This window comes from Sciurus carolinensis, chromosome 1 (assembly GCF_902686445.1).
Source record: "Sciurus carolinensis chromosome 1, mSciCar1.2, whole genome shotgun sequence".
In the NCBI taxonomy this organism is placed as follows: domain Eukaryota; kingdom Metazoa; phylum Chordata; class Mammalia; order Rodentia; family Sciuridae; genus Sciurus; species Sciurus carolinensis.
Window position 1 is genome coordinate 135805361 of NC_062213.1, and position 22249 is coordinate 135827609.

The window sequence follows — 22249 nt, forward strand, 5'->3', positions numbered from 1 at the left end:
TGTTTTTTTGTTTTTGTTTTTGTTTTTGTTTAAGCAAAGTATTTCTAATGTAAGAATGAATTGGCTACAAGCCATACTTAATAAAAGATAAACACGGCAACATTTACCTTGCTTTAGTCAGTAATTACTTGGTTTACCTTTTAGGATCAGTTTGGTTAGTATGTTGAACAAAAGCCTCGTATTTCATCATTTTGCATGTTTTGCCCTAGTTTAAAACAAGGCAGCATTTCTCACCCCTGGCTGTATATTAACAATCATTTGGGGAGTTGGTGGTGGTAGTTATAGCACTAGTAGTAGTAGTAGTAGTGATTAAAATCCTGATTCCTAAATCTTACTTTCAAATACCCTAATTTAGTTGATCTGGGATGGGTTCCATGGCTCAGTAATTTGAATTTTAAAGCTTGAGAAATTTTGGAGTGGCCATTCTGATTCCAGGAGAACATGAATATACAGTCTTAAATAGTCCCTTCACAGAACACTCTATTAACTGATCTGAAAATGGGTTTCAAGTACACAACTTGAATTTTGCCAATAGTGTGAAAGAAAGCCCTATAGTAAGCTATTGTTACTTATTGAGCATGTAAACAATCCACACCTTATCACAACTCTAAAGTGTAGTTAATATCCCATTCGTTCAAACGTAAATGAGAACTCAGAGAATGATACCCATGGGGTACATGCTGCTTTATAAGGGCAAAGCCAAATGGGACCACATATGTTTAATGTTGTAACTTGAGTTATTTTTTCCATGCCATGTTGTGTGAAATTTTAATATTTAATATGATTTTAACATAAATAATTTGTTTATTCAAGTTTTCTTATTGTCATGTTTCTTTAGTGCCATAGTTATCACCACCAGGAAAAATATCTTAAGTGCTTAGGGTGAAAAGTAGCAGAAGGTGACTTAGACCAGGTTTATAGATTTGCTATGTAGGTAGTGGCATGATATGGCAGCAAAAGTTACCAAATGCAGCTTTTTTTTTTTTTTTTTTTTTTTTTTTCCCGGTGCTGGGGATTGAACCCAGGGCCTTGTGCTTGCAAGGCAAGCACTCTACCAACTGAGCTATATCCCCAGCCCCCCAAATGCAGCTTTTAAAAAAATTCAGTTAAGTTTATATAATTCACATATTTTGTCTTTGTTGAGTGTTATAAGTTAGCTTATTTTAGAATTTAGCTATATGATAAGAAAATAGCATTTTTTTTTCGTTCGCTATAAATCTGAACCAGTTTGTAGGAACTAGTTGAATTTAATCACAGCACAGTTATCATCACAAAATAAAGATTCTAACCTTTTACTATGTGTGAAATCCTAAGTAAACTTTTAAACCATTACTAAAATATTATAGCATGAGATTAGTCAGGTGGGAATGGGTGATGAAATTGTATTACAGTAGTAATTTGTTTTTGCAGAAATCTTTCTACAAGAAAAGGAACACCTTGTCCCAAAATCTTGGTAGAAATATGAAACATATACTCTAAAATTGAGATACATAAAGACAGCCTTATAATCCTTAAAATTTATTTAAACTGAGGTAAAAATCAGCAAACCAGAAAACCGTAATTTATCTTGAATGAGGCATTTAAATAGAAGAAAATTGGCAGATTCAAAAATCCTGCTTTGAAAAAGGTATATTGGTGGTATAACCAAAGTAGTTAGATAATCATACTTTCCACCCAGCGGACCCTATAAGAAGTTTAGGAATATCTGGCAATCATAAGTAACATGGAAGTGCATAAAGACTCCAAAGGAAAAGTTTTATGAAGCACTCTTCTGTATTTCTAAAGATTTCCATATATTTCCCTTTAAATCATTTGGCCTAGTGTAATAAAATCCTAATTAAATAATGACTTACTACTACCTAGATTAGATTAGATAATTCTTCCTTAATGAATATAAAAAAATCAATTTGATATAAGAAGTTAGATAAAGTGCTTTTTTTCTTCTGTTTATATTTTCCCCTCAATTTTAGAAAGTTATTTTTGTTTGCCAGTCACTTTTTCAAAAAGTAAAAATACTAAGATTGAAACTCAGTTAATGTCAAGGAATTACAGGTTTTAGCCTGTTATCCGTTCTTTTATACATTATGCCATGGAGAATTCATTTATAAGTAGCATATATTTCATTGTTATGAATTTGGGGTTCTAATGCCAAAGATGCTTATGATTACTTTATAAGGCATTTGAAGTTTACTACAATCTAGGTAATTTAAAATTTTTGTATTTGCCATGAAAAACAGATTTCCTATGAGCACTATAAATTCATAAGCAAAATGTCAACTAGCATCACAAATTAATGCTTTTAAAATGACTTTAATAGCAGTATACAGCTTGTAGTCATATTTTCTTTTGTGTACCTCAAAATATTTTTAAAGTTACGTGACAAAATAAAAGACTTTTAATTTTGTTAGATGAGTAATTTTCCACATCCAGTGCACATATATTGTGCAGATTTGTGTCTGGATCTGGAGGAAATTACCATAAGACAGTTTTCCACTCACCATCAAGTTAATTGAATATTTTGTTGGGTGTTGTGAGGTGAGCAGAATCTGTGGAAGTTTATTGAGAAAATTCATAGCTCAGTATAAGAAATGAACATGTTTTCCTGGATCAAGTCATATCTAAATTTGAAGGATATGTTTCTACTATTTTTAATTCATCAATGGGTATTTTATGGTACAGAAAAGACTTTCTGCGTACGGGCTATTTTACTAGTATAGAGTCCTTTAACCCTTGAGACGACCAAGTGGGACCTAAGTAAACAGCCTCCCAAAGTTATCATCCCGAGTTAGAAGAAGCTTCCTTCTTTTGCCCCATACATAATTTCCATTGTCCACATGTGTCATGACATGAAGAATATCGATAAATAATGGTGTAGGAAAATGCCTTTACATAACACAGTGGAATCTCCACCAAGAATTTCTAGGACATCACAAGTCAAAAATAAAATCTAATAGCTAAATTTTATATGGCCTTGTATTTTTACAATTGTGGTAAAATATACATACATGAAGTTCATCATTTTAGCCATTCTTAAGTGTACAGTTCAGGCATTAAGTATATTCACTTTGATGTACAGCCAGTAGTACCATCTTTCTCAGACACTCTGCATATCCATTAAATTATAAATACCCGTTCTTTTCTTCCCTGGCTTGATAGCCACCATTTTACTTTCTGTATCTGAATTTTACTACTCTGGTTGCCTCCTTGAAGTGAAATCATGTAGTATTGGATCATTTGACTGACTTATTAAAATATCTTTGAGGTTCATCTTGAGCAACCTTTTGCCTTTAAGGTTCATCTGTGTTGTAACATGTATCAGAATTTCTTTTTAAAACTGAAAAACATGGTACAGAATAGAAGACATGGAGACAGAACCACATAAATACAGTTACCTCATACTAGACAAAGGTGTCAAAAACATACAGTGCAGAAAAGAGCCTCATCAACAAATGGTGCTGGGAAAACTGGAAATCCATATGCCGCAAAATGAAATTAAACCCCTGTCTCTCACCCTGCACAAAACTAAACTCAAAATGGATCAAAGACCTAGGAATTAGACCGAGACCCTGCACCAAATAGAAGAAAAAATAGGCCTAAGTCTTCATTATGTCAGCTAGGTAGAATTCCTTAAGACTCCCAAAGCGCAAGAAATAAAAACAAGAATCAATAAATGGGATGAATTCAAACTAAAAAGCTTTTTCTCAGCAAAGGAAACAATAATGTGAAGAGAAAGCCTACAGAGCAGGAGAAAATCTTTACCACATGCACTTCAGATAAAGCATTAATCCCCAGGATATTTAAAGAACTCAAAAAAACTTAACACCAAAAAGACAACTCAATCAATAAATGAACTAAGGAACTGAGCAAACCCTTCACAGAAGATATACAATTGATCAACAAATACATGAATTAGAAATCAACGATAAAATAACAAAAAACTACTCATACACCTGGAGACTAAATAATATGCTATTGAATGCTGCAGTGATAACAGAAGACATCAGGGAAGAAATAAAAAAAAATTCTTAGAGGTAAATGAGAACAGTGACACAACATATCAAAATCTCTGGGACACTCTGAAAGCAGTACTAAGAGGAAAGTTCATTGCATTGAGCTCATACATTAAAAAAATAAAAAGTCAAGGAGTGGGATAGCTGGGTCAAATGGTGGGTCCATTCCAAGTTTTCTAAGGAATCTCCACACTGCTTTCCAGAGTGGCTGCACTAATTTGCACCCCACCAGCAGTGTATGAGTGTACCTTTTTCCCCACATCCTTGCCAACACCTGTTGTTGCCTAAGGACTTAAATCAGCATACTACAGTGGTGCAGCCACCTCAGTGTTCATAGCTGCTCAATTCACAATAGCCAGATTATGGAACTAACCTAGATGCCCTTGAACAGATGAATGGATAAAGAAACTGTGGTATATATACACAATGGAATATTATTCATTCATAAAGAATAATAATAATATGGCATTTGAAAATAACTGGATGGAATTGGAGAATATCATGCTAAGTGAAATAAGCCAATCCCCCCCCAAAAAAAAACAAAGGCCAGATGTTTTCCCTGATAAGTGCAGAATGATATATAATGGGGGTGAAGGGTGTGGGGAGTAAGAGAAGAATGGAGGAACTTTGGATTATGTAGAAAGAAATGAGAAGGAGAGAAGTATGAAAAATGGTGGAATGAGAGATCATTACCCTATGTATATGAAAGATTACACAAATGGTATGAATCTACATTGTGTACAAGCATGGAAACAAAGCGATGTACCCCATTTGCGTACAATGAATCAAAATGTAATCTGTAAAAAATTTTAAAATAAATAATAATAAAACATATATATGGGACTGGGGTTGTAGCTCAGTGTTAACAGCACTTGCCTGTCGTGTGAGGCAATGAGTTCAATCCTCAGCACCGCATATAAATAAAAGAATAAAAATAAAGGTCTATCAGCATCTAAAAACAATATGTATATATATATATATATATGAAAAATGTTCAATATCTCTAGTAATTCGAGAAATGCAAATCAAAACTATCCAAAAGTTTCATCTCACTCCAATCAGAATGGCTATTATCAAGAATACAAGCAACAGTAGGTGTTGGCAAGAATATGGGGGAAAAAGTACACTTACACATTGCTGTTGGGACTGCAGATTGGTGCAGCCACTCTGGAAAGCAGTTATGGAGATTCCTTAGAAAACTTTAAATGGAACCACCATTTGACCCAGCTGTCCCACTCCTCAGTTTATACTTAAAGGACTTAAAATCAGAATACTACAGTGACTCAGCTGCATCAGTGTTTATAGCAGCTCAATTCACAATAGCTAGATTGTGGAACCAACCTAGATGCCTTTTAATAGATGAATGGATAAAGAAAAAGTAGTATATATACACAGTGGAATATTACTCAGCCATAAAGAAGAATAAAATTATGGCGTTTGCAGGTAAATGGATGGAATTGGAGAATATCATGCTAAGTGAGATAAGCTAAACCCCCAAAACCAAAGGCTGAATGTTTTTTCTGTTAAGTGGATGCCGATACATAATGGGGGAGCTGGGGATTAAGGAACAAATGGGGGAACTTGGGTTTGTGTAGAGGGAAATGAGGGGAGGGGAGTAGGTGTGGGGTAGGAAAGATGGTGGAATGAGACAGACATCATGTATGATTACACAAATGGTGTGAATCTACATCTTGTACAACCAGAGAAACGAAAAGTTGTACTCCATTTGTGTACAGTGAATCAAAATGCATTCTGCCATCTTGCATAAGTAAATAGAACAAATAATAAGAAAATAAATAAATAAAATTAAAAGGGCTGGGGATGTGGTTCAGTGGTTAAGTGCCCTGGGTTCAATCCCTAGTACCCAAAAAAAAAACCGGAAAACTTTCGATTGTATGTATGTGCAACATTTTTCTAATGTTTTAACCTGTGAGGTGGTTGGTTTGCTTAGACCTTTTGACTTTCGAATAAGGCAGCTATGCGTGGCATACAAATATTCATTTGAGTTTGCATGTATTTTCTTTGCTCTGAGTCACCTTAGATTCCAAGTCACATCTGTGGTGAAAGGAAACTATTCTCCAGTCATTAGTAACTCTGTTATCACCACCTAACCAATCCTGAGATAATCATTAAACAGACCGTAGTTTGACCAAGACCGTTGGACTATGTATAATATTTCTGGTCTCCCTTATCTACATAATTTGAAAGCTCATGTCATTACCCTGAGTACAGGGCTAAGATACTTGATCTCACTTTTCCTTCCAAGTATGACCATATTTATTACAGTTCCTTCCCTGCTTTTCATTATTGTTTTTTCTGTTTGCTCTTTGGAACCGGTGGCCAGACATGATGTGTTAGTAAATTCCAGAGTAAGACCTCGTGACCTAGGACTCCACTAACACATTCCTTTTGATTATATATTCAGAAGCAGAATCTCAGGTCATATGGTAATTTGATTTTTAATTTTTTTAAGCGGGAAGTGCTATCTCATTGTCATTTTGATTTGTATTTCCCTAAATGTTAGTGATATTGAGCATTTCTTTATTAGATTATTGGTTATATGACCCATATTTCTTGTTCAAAAACAATTTGTCATATAGTTAGGTCAATTTAATCTTAAAATTTTATGGCTGCAAACGGCCTTAGAGATCATCAGAATTCTAAATCTAAAACACATCAGTGGTTTCAGAGAGTACATGAACAGTCCACATTAAAGCAAAATTCTATCAGATTCTCAAAAGGACCTATGATACCCCAAAACTTAAGAACTCTTGATGTAACCCAGAATCACTAAAATGTTAAAAATCATTATCTTTTGTTAGGTCAAACTAAGGTAATTTTTAAATTTCTTCTTTGTCCTTTTCTGTGTTTTCCAAGTTATTTTATATAAACATATATGGCACATGTGGTCTCTTTTTTTGGTTAATTAAATAAATGCTATTTTAGAACTTTAAAATCCAACGAAGCACAGAGGCCATTCACATCTGTAATCCTGGCTACTCTGGAGGAAGATCACAAGTTAAAGGCCAACCAGGGAAACTTAGCAAGACCTTGTCTCAAAGTAAAAAGTAAAAGGTATAGGAATGTAACTCAGAGGTAGAACTCTTGCCTTGCATGTGTGAGTTTAATCATAAGTATCGCAAAAAAAAATAAATAAATAATTTATGTTTAGCTCTTGGACCTCCCTAAAAAACAAATCTAAGAACTAACAGAAAATAAAATGAATGTGTTATGTTCATAAAATTGTTAACCTTCTCTCAGGGCCATGGCATTTCCTAGTATATCCCTACCTAAAAAACGAATGGGCAACACATAAATACAGTTTTCTCATACTAGACAAAGGCGCCAAAAACATTTTTTGGAGAAGGGATTGCCTATTCAACAAATGGTGCTGGGGAAACTGGAAATCCCTATGTAACAAAATGAAATTAAACCACTTTATCACCCCACACAAAACTCAAAGAGTGAATCAAAGACTTAGGCATTAGAACAGAGACCCTGCACCTAATAGAAGAAAAAGTAGACCCCAGGACTGGGGTCGTGGCTCAGTGGTAGAGCTCTTGCCTAGCATGTATGAGGTACTGGGTTCAATTCTCAGCACCACATATAAATAAATGAATAAAATAAATGTCTATCAACATCTAAAAAAATATTTTAAAAAGAGAAAGAAAAGAAAAAGTAGACCCAAATCTTCACCATGGGAGCTTAGGATCTGACTTCCTGAACAAGACTCCTAAATCCAAAGAAGTAAAGTCAAGAATCAGTAAATAAAATGGATTCAAACTAAAAAACTTCTTCTCAGCAAAAGAAATAATAACCTAAAGAGAGAGCCTACAGAATGGGAGAAAATCTTTACCACATGCACCACAGGTAGAGTATTAATCTATAAGATATTTAAAAAGCTCAAAACACTAACACCAAAAAAGAAAAAACCCAATCAACAAATGGGCTAAGGAATTAAACAGACACTTCAGAGAAGAAGAAATACAATTGATCAACAAATATAAGAAAAAAATGTTCAACATCTCTAGTAATTAGAGAAATGCAAATCAAAACTACTCTTAAGATTTCATCTCACTCCAGTCAGAATGGCAGTTATCAAGAACACAAGCAACAATAAATGTTGGTGAGGATGTGGAAGAAAGGTAGCCTCATACCTTGCTGTTGAGACTTCACCTTGGTGCAAGCATTCTTAAAATCAGCATACTATAGTGACTCAGCCACATCTATGTTTATAGTAACTCAACTCACAACAGCTAAAATATGGAACCAGCCTAGGTACCCTTCAATAGATGAATGTATAAAGAAAATGTATATATACACAATGAAATCTTACTCAGCTTTAAAGAAGAATGAAAGGCATTTGCTGGTAAATGGATGGAGCTAGAGAATATCATGCAGAGCAAAGTAAGCCAGTTCCAAAAAACCAAAGGTCAGATGTTTTCTCTGATATTGTGAATAATTCACAATATATGGCTGGGGAGAGGGGGTCCTAGGGAAAAATACAGGTACTTTGGATTAGGCAGAGGGTAGTGAAGGGAAGGGAGGTGGGGTATGGGGATAGTAGAACGAATCAGACTTTACCCTGTTTGCATATATGATTACACAGCCGACCGGTATGATTCTACATCATATACAACCAGAAGAATGAGAAGTTATACTCTATGTGTGATGTATCAAAATGCATTCTACTATCATGTATAACTAATTAGAACAAAATTTTTTAAAAATGGGCAGACTTTACAGCTACAAAAAAAAAGTGATATTTACCTTTGAATCCATTTGTTCTGAATTCTCACAATAAAATATTTGCATTTGAGTTCTTTATTATAAACTTATACTATAAAGAAAATGTACAGGTTCTGTAACTAGAAAAAACAATGTATTATTGAATTCATTTCAACTGAGTTTCTGTAAAGGAAAATATTTGCATAAGTCCTTTATAAAGAGATTGTACTGATTTTCCTGTAATATCTTTACACAGTACTTTCTCTGTTGATCCTTCTTTTGAAAAAGTGTTAGACTTTTTAAATTTTAAGTCATTGATCACATAATATTAAAAGCAACCTGAAAAATTTCTCATTAAATATTTCTCTCACTTAGGTGGATATATACCTGTGTTATATTTATCAGCTGAAAAAATCTTTAGGAAATCATAAGGATTTCATAAAAATCTTCCCAGGGCATCTTACTTATTAAAACTCATTGTCATCTCCTAATGTCCTTCACTTTTTGGATACATATAAGAATACTCCAGGTAAGGTTTAAATTCCCCTCCATTTAACATATGGGGGATATATTCCAAGGCTGCCAATAGGACAGGTGTAGCAATGTGCAGGCATGTGAATTGCCACCATCATTACTCTTTGGGACCATTATTAAGTCAAATAAGGGTTGCTTGAACACAAGCACAGTGATAGCACAAGAAGTCTATCTTTTGACAGGTGCTAAGTGTCTAATGGGCACGTACCATATATAGCCTGGATAAACTAGCATGGAACAAAGAATGATTTCATGTCCCAGGCACGATGGAGTGAGATTTCATCACACTGTTCAGAACATTGCATAATTTAAAACCTAAGAATTAGCTGATTGCATTGGCACACACCTATAAACCAACTAACTGTTTGAGAAGCTGAGGCAAGAGGTTTGCAAGTTTGAGACCAAGCTGGGAAACAGTCACTTAGTGAAACCTTGTCTCAAAAAATAAAAATAAAAAGGACTGGGGAGCTAACTGAGTGGTAGAGTGACACTGGATTCAATCCTTAATACCACCCAAAAATAAAAAGTAAAAAATCTTACAAATTATTTCTAAAATTTTCCATTTAATATTTCAGTCTACAGTTAGCCATGAGTAACAGAAACCACAGATACAGATAAGGGAGTACTTCTATTGTATCTGGGCCTCCATTTCCTCTTTTGTTAGACTGAAACTATATTGTCTTACTGTGCTCTGACACTGTTTTGATCTATCTGCTGAACTATAATGTTCTTGTTGTAAACATTCGTATTCTTTTTTCTTTTTCTTTTTTTTTTTGTTTTGTTTTGTTTTATTTAGTAGTGGAGGTGAAACTCAAGGCCTCTTGCATGTTGGGCAAGCACAATGTATTGCTGAGCTATACCCCCAGACCATATTTTAAAATTTATACCAATTTTTAAAATGTTTTTCTTTTGTAGCTATATGCAGGCGCTATTCTGGAAGTCTGTGGATGAAAATTGGGGCGGTTCCCTCAAGTCCAAGGTAGGTAGTAAACTAATCATTTAAAATCAATATTTCGGAAAAAGTTTCATTAAATAATCCCACGAATAAGAATTTTCAGGATTATACTTTGTCAATAATGTATGAAGTTTCTTCATATTTGTTTTTATGGAGGTGGAGTTTTATCATAATTGGTGAATACCAAGTTATTTTCCTGTGAATGAGCACAGCATATAAAATTTAGATATAAAACAACGTGTAAAGTGGTTATAGTTTTAAAAGGACACTGCATTTCTTTTAACAAGTACAAATCTTATGACAGCCTTTCCTTTACTGGATATAAATGTATTTACTTTGAATAACATACCATTCTAGTGTATTTTAAATGTGAATTGATTTACATAGAACTAAGGAACAATTTCATGAAGTGAGAGTAGACTGGCACAACTTGACAAATCACCAAGAGAATTAAGAATTTGGAATTTATAATAAGAGAAAGCCATAATGCATAATGTGTTTATAGAGAGTTTAATGGTAAATATATTAAAGGGTAGTTATGAAAATATGTTCTTTTGGTTAATATCAAACAGTAATGGAGCTTTTTATCTCCAGAATGTCTTGAACTAAGACTTTCTTATTCTATCCTTATATGTCATTTGAAAATCAGTTTTATGAAACTGAACTTAACTGAAGATAATGAAATTCTTTCTGTTCTAATTATGTGCCTAATTCTATTTTGATTTTTGTCGATTTCCCCATGATTTTTTTTTGCTTTATTTACTTAATGACAAAAGAATTTTTTAGATTCAGTGTTTTACAAAATTGCCTATGTTAGCATGTGCCTTTGATTGCTGCCTTGGAATGGTTTATAACAAAATATTGCTTATTTTGGCACAGAAATGTAATGTAGTATTTTGGGGGGACATTTTTTATGAGGCCCCAAACAGATATACATCTAATTAAATACATTCTTTGTTAGAATAATCACATATTCTGATGTAGCACATAATACGTTTCCCAGCAAAATTCTGCTTATTCTAAATTTTCAACCTGATTTTTAACAGAAATTTTCACTCTTTATGTTCTCACATAATACTGTGCTATATTCAGCATACCAGTCTTTTGCCTCAACCAAACTAGAAAATCCTTAAATTCCAGAATTTTTTTCTAATATTAATACACCCAGAATCTGCCAAACACTATTCCAAGAGAAATTCAATTATTTATTGAATTATTGCATTGATTCACTGAATTTTTCTAATTCAAGGGAAGTCCCCACTTTTGACAAATCGGAATCTAACAAAAAGTCTGTCTTAACATTGTGTATTTACTCTTGATGAATTTATAGACTTCAAGCATTCCTTTTTCTGATTTTGTTATTCTGTAACTAAGAAGTCAGATTTTCTAGTTAGTCTTGCCTTTGTTTTTATCTCAGAAACCTCCCCAAATTCTCTTAAATATTTAGATTGCCTTTCTCTGGATATTTTTAAGTGCTTGTAAATTGTCTTTTTGGGATTGACTCAAATGACTCATAATTTTGCACTCTAGGAGGTTCACATACAATACTAAATTTTCTCCGTTTAGATTTTTTGGAGGTGGAAGGGGATACCCAGTAACTTTCAATGAGCTCAGGTGAAAATTCAGTTGTAGTTAGTTATGCTGATATTGTATTCTTTTTTCTGGGAATGGTATGGCATTTTTATTTAGAATTTATTCTAATTCACAAGTACTCATCTAGTCAATAGGAAAACATCTATCCATCTATTTTATATGATGGTTCACAAGTCTTAATTATACCTGCCATAAGCTCTTATAATCAAATTAAATCTTAAAATCAATATAATATCATTAGATCTAACCAAGTGTATTATCTCTTTTTTCATTTGTATTTTCACTTGTATGTGATTTTGAAAATAGCATAGTTCAAACATTTTTCTTTAACCTCAAGATACACACTTTCTGTTATCCTGCATTTCCTCTTGAACACTCTTTGTAGGTTTGGAGGGTTTTTTTCAATACTCTTTGAAGTTAGCTCTGAAGAACCTCTGAATCTTGAGAAGAGTTCCTTGACTTCCCAAGCAATGTGTATATCAGAACTTGGCTTTTAGGGAACAGCATAAATGATATGCTAAGAATTATAAGGAAAAAGCTTAAACATAATTCATTTTTTAATCACTTCTGTGTATTATTTACAAAATAGCCTTTATAATTGACAATTAAATTGACCTAAGAACATTTTCTATATAGAGATAGTATTAATTGTAAAATCTCCAAATTGATGTTATTAAGCTATTTTTAAAACAACAGAAAATAAACTAGAAAATAAATTATCTTCATGAGGTCAGTTTGCAAGTTTGTATATTTTAACCCTGATATACTAGTGGAGTTCAGTGAGTTCGGTTTTCTTTGAATTTCTTTTTTTGGACTGTTCTTTTATTTGCAAGGATTACGATTATTTCATGAATTTTTTTCTTAGAAATCCTTAAAAATAAGGAGAAATTATACTTACTTTTTTAATATAACATTCTATTTTGCAGTTACTGTTAGTCTGTTGATTCATATGTTTAAGAATTGTGAGATCATTAAACATCTGTTATTTACAACTGTGCTAAAAATGACCGAAGATATAATAAGGATGATGGAATAATAAATGAATCATCAATATTATATCATTTTTCAAGTTTGTTATTATGTGGCCTACATAGTATGACACCATCTTTGTAGTGTGTTTTTGTTTTGTTTCTTTTTTTAGTTTTCATTGAACTCATTTGGGTACTTAAAGTCTGCCATAATGGTATATAGGAAAATCGACAAAAATATTTTATAATGATCAAATAGATCAGAATATGAATGCAAAGATATAAATAGCACTTTAAACTTCTTCTGTTCATTTAGGTAGCCACTAATCAACATGACTGTTCCATTTAAATTAAATATAGAATTAATTTCCTCACAGTAGCCACATTTCAGAAGCTTAGTAATCACCATATGAAACAAATCAGACATAGAATATTTTCATTAATGTAAGTTCTATTGGATAATACTGCTACAGACTAAAAATGATATAAAAGTAATTATATAAGCAAAATCTCAGACTGTGAATGAAACTTTATATGATATCTTGAATAAGTGGGCTGAGGGTGCAGCTCAGTGATAAGAGTGCCATCCTAACATGCATGAGGCTCTGGGTTTGATCACCAGTACTGCAGAAATAAAACTAAAAAAGTAAAAATAAATTTAAAAAAAATATTGACTGAATTTTCTCACAATCAGGAATCAGTAAGTAAACAATATATATTACCTAAGACATAAAGGAAATATATTTTTATCTCAAACCTTGAACCTACTAGAATTATATTTGAATTGTGGAATCATTATTACAAGATGGCTTTGTTCCAAGTTCATATATGAGTTGGTGAACACATAGTTAAAGACAAACCACATTGTCTGTTTTGTTACTTTTACCTTCAAAACCAGGAAAATACACAGTAAATACTTGACTTTATTGTGTTTAAATTTGTATTAAAATTTCTAATAGATTTGCTTTTCACTTTCCCTACATTTCTTTTGGAAAAGAAATCATTTAAAAATAGATTTGAAAAGCAGGATCCACTGAACTCAGGTGGTAAATGGTGATGATTATTTTTTTAAATATATTAGTTTTCTTGAAAGAGTGCCACAGCCTCATATTTGTTTTCCTGGACTTCATTTACCATTTGCATATCTAACAACTCATGTAGCTTTAGAGCACATGAAATTTGACTATAATGTGTGATCATTAAACTGGAACATTACAACAAGTAACAATTTTACATATTCAAATACCAGTCTTTTTCTAAAATGTTAAAAATTCACTGTCATCCTGTTACATATTATTTGTAAAGCATCATCAGAATTTTTCCTCTTTCAAACTGTGCCATGCTGTGTATTTACCTGAGAAAATAAATACATTGCTACATTCAAAATTTAAATGAATTCATAAGTATTGGATCTAAGGGAGCTGTTTTGTTTTTTGGTTTTTTTTTCCCTAACTAGATGAAGATCCAAAAATACTGTTGCCTTTCGTACCATATATTTTTACCATTTGTTTTCAGTTTACTTTCTCCAGCAAAGCATTTGGCAGGTATTTTGACTATTATGAAATGTCAGTTTTTAGGAATAAATTGTTTGAAGTACTAAGAGGTGAAATTCTTTTGGATCCTTTAGATTGTGTTGAAGAAAGGACATCATCTTATATTCATGTGAATTTTTACATTTTCAGTTCTCTAGTTCCATTTTTGTTGCCCATTTTTTTAGCACTCCTACATGGTAAAGCCTCCTTTCTCTAAACTCAGTTTGCTTATTAACTCTCATTAAATTACCAGCATTTGGACTGAGTGATAGAATCCTTGCCTAGCATGCCTATAGTCCTGCCCAGGATTGAACCCACAGCTTTAAACATTTCTAAAACATATTCTCTACCTCTGAGCTGGATATCCCCCATCTATAGCTGTTGTTTTTATGACCACCTTTTATCCTTTTTATTTCTTGCATATCTGTTTAAATAAATCATAGTTTTCTTCCTCATTCCCATATCCTGTAGGTGTCTTGAGATGAAAGAATTATTTATATTCTCATAGTCTGTCCAATGCCATATGTATATAAGTCCTGAAATTTTTTTTTATTTTTTTTTTTAGTTGTCAGTGGACCTTTATTTTATTTATTTATTTATATGCCATGTTGGGGATTGAACCCAAGGCCTCACACATGCCAGGCAAGTGCTCTGCCACTGAGCCACAACCCCAGTCCTAAGTTCTGAAATATTAAAAAAATTCATTTACTACCTGTAGGATGTGATTTGCCTGCTACAGGTACTTAACCTATATTCCCCTCATTCAAAATTAGTATGCTATGGATCTATGTTTAGCAGAGAAAAAAGAAAGGAACTGATGAAGATGGTCATTTGACTCGGTATTCCTTTTACATTTGTTCACTTACTCCAGCTTATTAAAAGTCTATTGAACAAATAAAAAATTATTAAATGTGCTAAGCTGTTTTTTGGAAAAAGGACCTCTCTTAAATCTTTTTTTTATTCCCCAGAGAGGTTTCTTATATTTGTAGGAAAGGTGTTTTGACACAAGTTAAAAGTGTTGTTACGTTATGTTTTACACAGGCATGCATGTAGCAGTTGCCAGTCAGTCTAAAATGCAATAGAATATCATAAGATCATTTTCATTCAGAAATACTTGTATTTGAACAAATTCTATAGGATAAAGTTAATAGAAAAGATATGCTAATCAGCCAGAGTAATAGTTTTGTTTTGAACTAGATTTTGTAGGGAAAATTACATGGGATATCTGTCTACCAACAAGTCCTCAAAACCTTAAAAAAAAATACCAAATACCATTTACTACTCTTTGTTTTGTTGTCCTAAATGCCAATATGTAAATACATTCATAATAACACATCTGTACTATTGCTATCTTATTCTAAGTTTGAAAAATTAATTTCTCAAAAGTTTGTGTTACCTTAAAATCTTAAGAAGAGATTTAAATGATGAAGAACTGGTATTAAGAACCAGTTATCTAGTCAGGCACAGTGGTACACTCCTGGAATCCCAGAAATATGGAAGGCTGAGACAGGAAGGTCACATGTTCAAGATCAGCCTCAGCAACTTAGAACCTTAGCAATTTAACAACATCCTGTCTCAAAATAAAAAGGGATGGGAATGTAACTCAGTGGTAAAGTGCTCCTAGATTCAGTCCCCAGTCCTAGGAGGGGGAAAAAAAAAGCAGGCATCTAAATGAAACAAGTATTTATTTTAGAAAAAAATATTGTAAACTTTTTAATTTGAATAATTAGAAATTATTGTTATTGAAAAGTTGATAAAAAATAAATTAGTGACAACCAAAAGAGAGGGAAACATTCCTTTAAAATTTCCCCAAATCTGTACCGCCAAGTGAAACCTTTTAAAATAATAACAACATTATTTTGTTTCGTTCTTCTGGGCTTTTTTATTTTGAAATGAAACTATTTATGGATAAATATTTACCTTTTTTTTTTTTTTTTTTTTTTTTTTTTTTTTAACAACCATAAGAAACTTTCATTTCTTTCTTTACAGTACTAGGGATCAAACCCAGGGCATCACACATGGTAGGCAAGCACTTTACTGTTTAATTACATCCTTTTATTTTTAAACGGGTTCTCACTTAATTACCCAAACTGGCCTCAAACTTGGAACCCTCTTGCCTCAACCTCCTGAATACCTGTGGTTAACAAGCAAACACCACCAGGCTCAGCTTTGTAACCTGCTTTTTATATATCATAGGAGCTTGCTTCTATGTCACTAAATATGGTTCAGTGGTTGTGCATTTATTGATTGGTGAGTGTTAATTTATTTGACCAGTATTGTTTCATACATTTAGATTATTTCCAGATTTCCAGAGTTTGTTATAAGGACCTTACATATTATATCAGTTGTTTCATCTGCTTGAAGAAAGTTCTAGGAATAGACTTGCAGTTTTAAAGGATATATGCTTTTCATTTTTGATTCATTTTGCTAAGTACCCTTTAGGAAGATGTTTGTATTTCCTCCCAAACTCACCTCCACCAAAATCTCTCCCTGCTCCCTCTTTAACCTCTCATATCCTAGAATCTTTTGTCATTCCAAATGTAGGTACCTTACCTGTTCTTTGGTCTTTTTTTTTTTTCCACTAATAGTAAAGGTGAATATTTATTCATTTATTTATTCATTTATTCCATTCTTTTCATCAGTCTATAAATCTCGTAAGGGCAGAAGGTGCATGTTTTATATAACTTTATCGCTTTATCTCTGCTGTCAGGCATTTAATAAATATTCAGTTTTAATTTAAATTTTTAATCCATCTAGAATGTATTTAAATATAAGATACGATGTGGGTACCTATTTTTACTGTTTTTTCCCAAATAGTTTGGCTGTTTTCTCAAAAGGATTGAATAATTCACACATACCAGTCCATACATATCTCCTTCCCCCACTCTGATTTGATAGCTGTACCATATTTTAAAATTCTTAAGATATTTATCTCTCTCTAAATTCCCTAATCTGTTTGTTTAAAGTATTTTGGTATAACAACTAAGCACATTCTCCCTTCATATTTTACTTTTTTAAAATAACCTGACTGTTCTCATATATTTTTTTGTTGTTTGTGTTTATTTGTTTGCAGTATGGGGATTGAACTCATATGTAGTAGGAAAGCATTCTACCACTGAGCTACATTCCCAGCCCTTTTATTTTTTTTTTTTTCTTTTGAGACAGGGTCTCACTAAGTATCCTAGGCTGACCACAAACTTCAACTCCTGCCTTGACCTAGTAGTTGGGATTACAGGCATGGACCACCACACCTGGCTCATACATTTACTCTTATAGCCAAGCTGCACTATAATGTAATAATAATGTAGTGTATATACGTAAGACTTTTGTCACTTCCTAAAACTTCCATTGGAATTTGGGATTTTAATTAATTTGAAACACTTAAAAATGTCTTAAAATATTAGTCTTCCTTTAGGATAAGATGTGTCTCTCCCTTTATTCATTATTTAAATTTCTTTAGTTTCTTTAATATAGAACATAATGTTTCATTTGTTAAGTTTCTACTCTTTTTTCCCTCAGGTTCATAATTTATTGCATAAATTAAATCTTACATGATAAGTTGATACTAGTTTCTCCAGGATTGGGAACTTAACAGATGAGGTCATCATTTTGAATCCATTTATGTTGCTTTTTACAGCTGGAGTTTTAGACCTTAGCTTGAAGTTTAAGACAGCCAAAGCAGTGCCTCCATATATAGCCAGTACACAATTCATTCTACCAGTGAGAGTATGAGAGTTGAAATATTTTTTAATACCAGTGAACTGGAATTGGACATCAGTTTCCAGACCTGCCGATTCAATCTTGTCAAAGCCACAAATTTAGCAACCTATATTCTTCATTGTATACTATTTCCACCCTTTATATTGATATATATAGCCAGTTTGGATTTGGACATGAAGAATTTAAATCTTTTTTTTTTTTTAGCTTTCGTCAGAAGTGATAAACCCAAACTATTCAGAGGACTACAAATCAAGGTAAGGTGATTTTAATGCAGTCTCTTTTTATCCCCAGTATTCAAATTTATTTCTTTTTATATTAAAATCAATACTTGGATAAATAATTTTTAAACTAGTAAGCTTTATTTTTTACAGAAAAAGTGAGCAGAAAGTCAAGTGTTTCCATGTACTCTGTGACCCCCACACTTACCCTCAGTTTCCCCTGTTAAAACTTTGCATTATGTGGTATACTTGTTACAGTTATTGAACCAATATTGATATATTAGTGTTAAGTAAATTTCATAGTTTTCTTTTAGGGTTTGTTTTAGTCAGTGTTTTCACCACCATGACTCAAAGACTTGACAAGAAAATTTTAGAGGAAGAAAAGTTTATTTGATGCTCACAGTTTCCAAGGTTTTCGTCCAAAGATGGCCAACTCCATTCCTTGAACCAAAATGAGATAGAACATCTTGGCAGAAGAGTGTGGTGGATGAAAGCAGCTCAGGAAACATAGAGGGAGAGTGCTTAAGCATGAACGTGAAATATCTTTCTTTAGGCTGAAGGGACAGGGATGGAGGTTGGATATCATAAATATGTAGGGCAGATCAGTGGAGTAGGAGACAGGGAGGAAAGACGAGAAAGGGGAGGAAATTTGGAATGAATCAACAAAATTACATAAAATGCATACATACCCACAGGTAACTTCACCTTTATGTATATGTAGAAAGCATAAAGAATGAATAAATAAATAAATAAATGAGCAAAGAAGATTATTGCCAGGCATGGTGACACACGCCTATGATCCCAGAGGCTTGGGAAGCTGAGGCAGGAGGATCACGGGTTCATAGCCAACTTCAACAACTTAGAGAGGCAACTCAGCAAGACCCTGTCTCTAAATAAAATATAAAAAAGGGCTGGGGATGTGGATCAATGGTTGAACACCCCTAAGTTTAATCCTTAGTACCAGAAAAAAAAGAAAAAAAAAAAAAAAAGGAAGATTAGGGGAGTAAAGGAAAGAGAATAGGGGGAGGGAGAAGAGGAAGGAAAGTAGGGGAACGAATTGAAATCAAATTCCATACATGTATCATGATGTCAAAATTCTATGCATGTATCATAATGTATAACTAATGCTCTAATAAAAAATATATTTTTAGATCTTTGATTATTTTTATCAGTTTTATCATTTTTCTTATGTAGTTCATATACATATTTGTTAGATTTATACCTGAGGATTTTTCTTCTTTTGGTACTGTGCTAGTCAGCTTTCTATTACTGTAATATACCTGACATAAATCAGTTTATGAAGAGATAGTTTAATTTCACCTCACAATTTTGGAGATTTCAGTCTATGACTAAATTGGCCCTGTTGCTTTGGGTTTGTGACAACACATCATGGCAGGAGCACATGGCAGAGCAAAACTGTTTACCTCATGACTAGGAACAAAAGAGAAGGAGAAAGAGATTGGAGTTCCACAATATTCCTCAAGCTTATACCCCAGTGAATGGAAAAACTTCCTCCAGACTCCATCTCTTAAAAGATGTTACCACTTCTCACTAGTGCCAAGCTGGGGACTCAGGATTTAACACATGAGCCTTGGAGGATATTTAAAAGATACAAACTATAGGAGGTGCTAATTAAATGATATTATATTGTTAATATCAAACTCCACCTATTCATTACTGGTTCATAGGAAGTCAGTTGAATTTTGTAACCTTGTATTTTGAACCTTGCTGTAATCCCTAGTTTCATTATTATTTTTGTTGATTCTTTGGGATACTCTACAGATAGTCATGTTATCTATGAACAAAAACAGTTTTATTTTTTCCTTCTCAATCTGAACACCTCATACCTTGTTTATTTCCTTTTGATTTATTGCATTAGTTAGGACTTCAAGTGTAACATTGAATAGGAATCTTGAAAGGAGACATCCTTGACTTGTTCTAAATAAAGGGGGAAAACATCTAGGTTTTCACCATTTTGATTTTAGTTGTAGAGTTATTTTGCCGAGGGGTGGGGGGCAATTGGTGCCAATTGACCCAGGTCATTGAGCTATACTGTGAGCCACAGTTGCTTTTTATAATTATTTTTATCGAGTTGATGAATTCCCCTCTATTCATAGTATGCTGAGAGTTTTTATCATGAATAGATGTTGATGGATTTTCTTTTCATGTGCTTTTTTTCTGCATCTGTTAATATTACATGATGATTCTTATTTAACCTTTTAATAGTAATGGATTACATTAATTAATTTTCAAATGTTACAGCAGCCTTGCATACCTGGAATGAATCCCAATTGATCATAGTGTATAATTCCTTTTTCATATTGTTGGATTTGATTTGCTGATATTTTGTTGAGGATTTTTGTAGTTATATTCTATCTAACTTTTTATTTCTTTTTGGATTAAAATATACTTGAATAATCAAAATTTTTAAACAGAAATTATATAGTATTGTTATTATTGATTCATTAGTTCAAAGAACCCATATTTCCTCTTCCCACATTTTTATTGATACATTGTTTCTGTACATAATGATGGGATTTGTTATTACATATTCATACATGCACACAATATAACAATATAATTTGGCCAGTATCAATCCCCAGCATTTCCCCCCTCCCTTGCCCTCTCCTACCTCCTGATCCCTTTCCTCTATTGATCTCCCTTGAATTTTCATGAGATTCTCCACTCCCTTTATCTTTCTCCTCTGTAGCTTCCACATATGAGAGAAAACACATGACCCTCAGATTTTGACTTATTTCACTTCACATAATGGTCTCAAGTTCCATCCATTTTCCTGCAAATAACATAATTTCACGTTTTGTTATAACTCAATAAAATCCCATTGTGTATATATACCACATTTTCTTTATCCATTCATTGGTCAATGTACACCGAGACTGGTTCCATAGTTTGGCTCTTGTAAATTGTGCTGCTATAAACATGGGTATGCATGTATCACTGTAGTATGATGACTTAAATTCTTTAGGGTAAATACCAAGGTGTGGTATAGCTGGGTCATATGGTGATCCCATGCCTAATCTTTTGAGGAACCTCCATAATGATTTCCATAATGTTTATAATAATTTACAGTGCCACCAACAGTGTAAAAATGAGAGCCCATATTTCTAAACTCTACAGATGGGTTGGGAATCTACCTAGTGCTAATAATCATGTCAGAGCTTCTCTCTAAGTTCACAGCACCAGAGTATCTTTAAAAAAAAAAACAGAATCAGCAGCAGCAGCAGTTGCTGAAAAAAGTCCTAAGAGCTCCATTACTCATCAACTGCTACATTTTTAGTTACAAATGGGTTCATGTTTATTGTTACAGCCTTGCCTTGTCCAGAGTAAAAATGTCTCAGAACTCTCTTCATTATTGGACCTAACTAATGGATCTGACATTTGAAGAATCCAGCCTGATTCTAAACTGATCACTGCAAAATCATTATAGATTTCTTAAACTGAGGAAAATTTATGACCCAGTGTGGAATTCTGTGTCTTCTGTTTTATCCACAGTCTAATTTAAAGCATTGGTTGCCCAATGGGGGCCTGGCAATAGAATCCAGGGCCTCAAACTTACTCTGCAAACATTCTACCACTGAGCTAAAAATCACAAGCCCAAAAACGTCTCATATAAAATCATTGTGTCTCATTAATTATTTTGAATTTCCTTGCCTCCACCATTAGATTTTAGCTCATTTGAGTTTGAGAGTTCTGTATGTAAGAAACATTTGTTAAATTTAATAATAAATCTGTCTTACTGGGCATGATGGTACATGCCTGAAATCTCAGTAACTCATTAAGATGAGTAGAAGGGGGGGGGCTGGGGAGATAGCTTAGTTGGTAGAATGCTTGCCTTGTAAGCATAAGGCCCTGGGTTCAATCCCCAGCACCCAAAAAAAAAGAAAGATGAGTAGAAGGATCACAAGTTCAAGGCCCAGGCTTGACATCTTTACAAGATCCTGTCTCTAACTAAAAAGGACTGGGAGGGGCT

General features: G+C 33.2%; 1 protein-coding gene across 2 annotated transcripts in view; it reads left to right on the forward strand.

The window, feature by feature from the left end:
- Selenof (selenoprotein F) overlaps window positions 1–22249 on the forward strand; it is a 43727-nt gene that overhangs the window by 18724 nt on the left and 2754 nt on the right. Inside the window, exons 3-4 of one of the 2 annotated variants that reach the window (XM_053743296.1) lie at window positions 10188–10251; window positions 18245–18294. In XM_053743296.1, coding sequence (XP_053599271.1) covers window positions 10188–10251; window positions 18245–18294 — 114 coding nt within the window. The remainder of the gene's footprint in view (window positions 1–10187; window positions 10252–18244; window positions 18295–22249) is intronic. The other variant, XM_053743297.1, reaches the window with a different exon arrangement.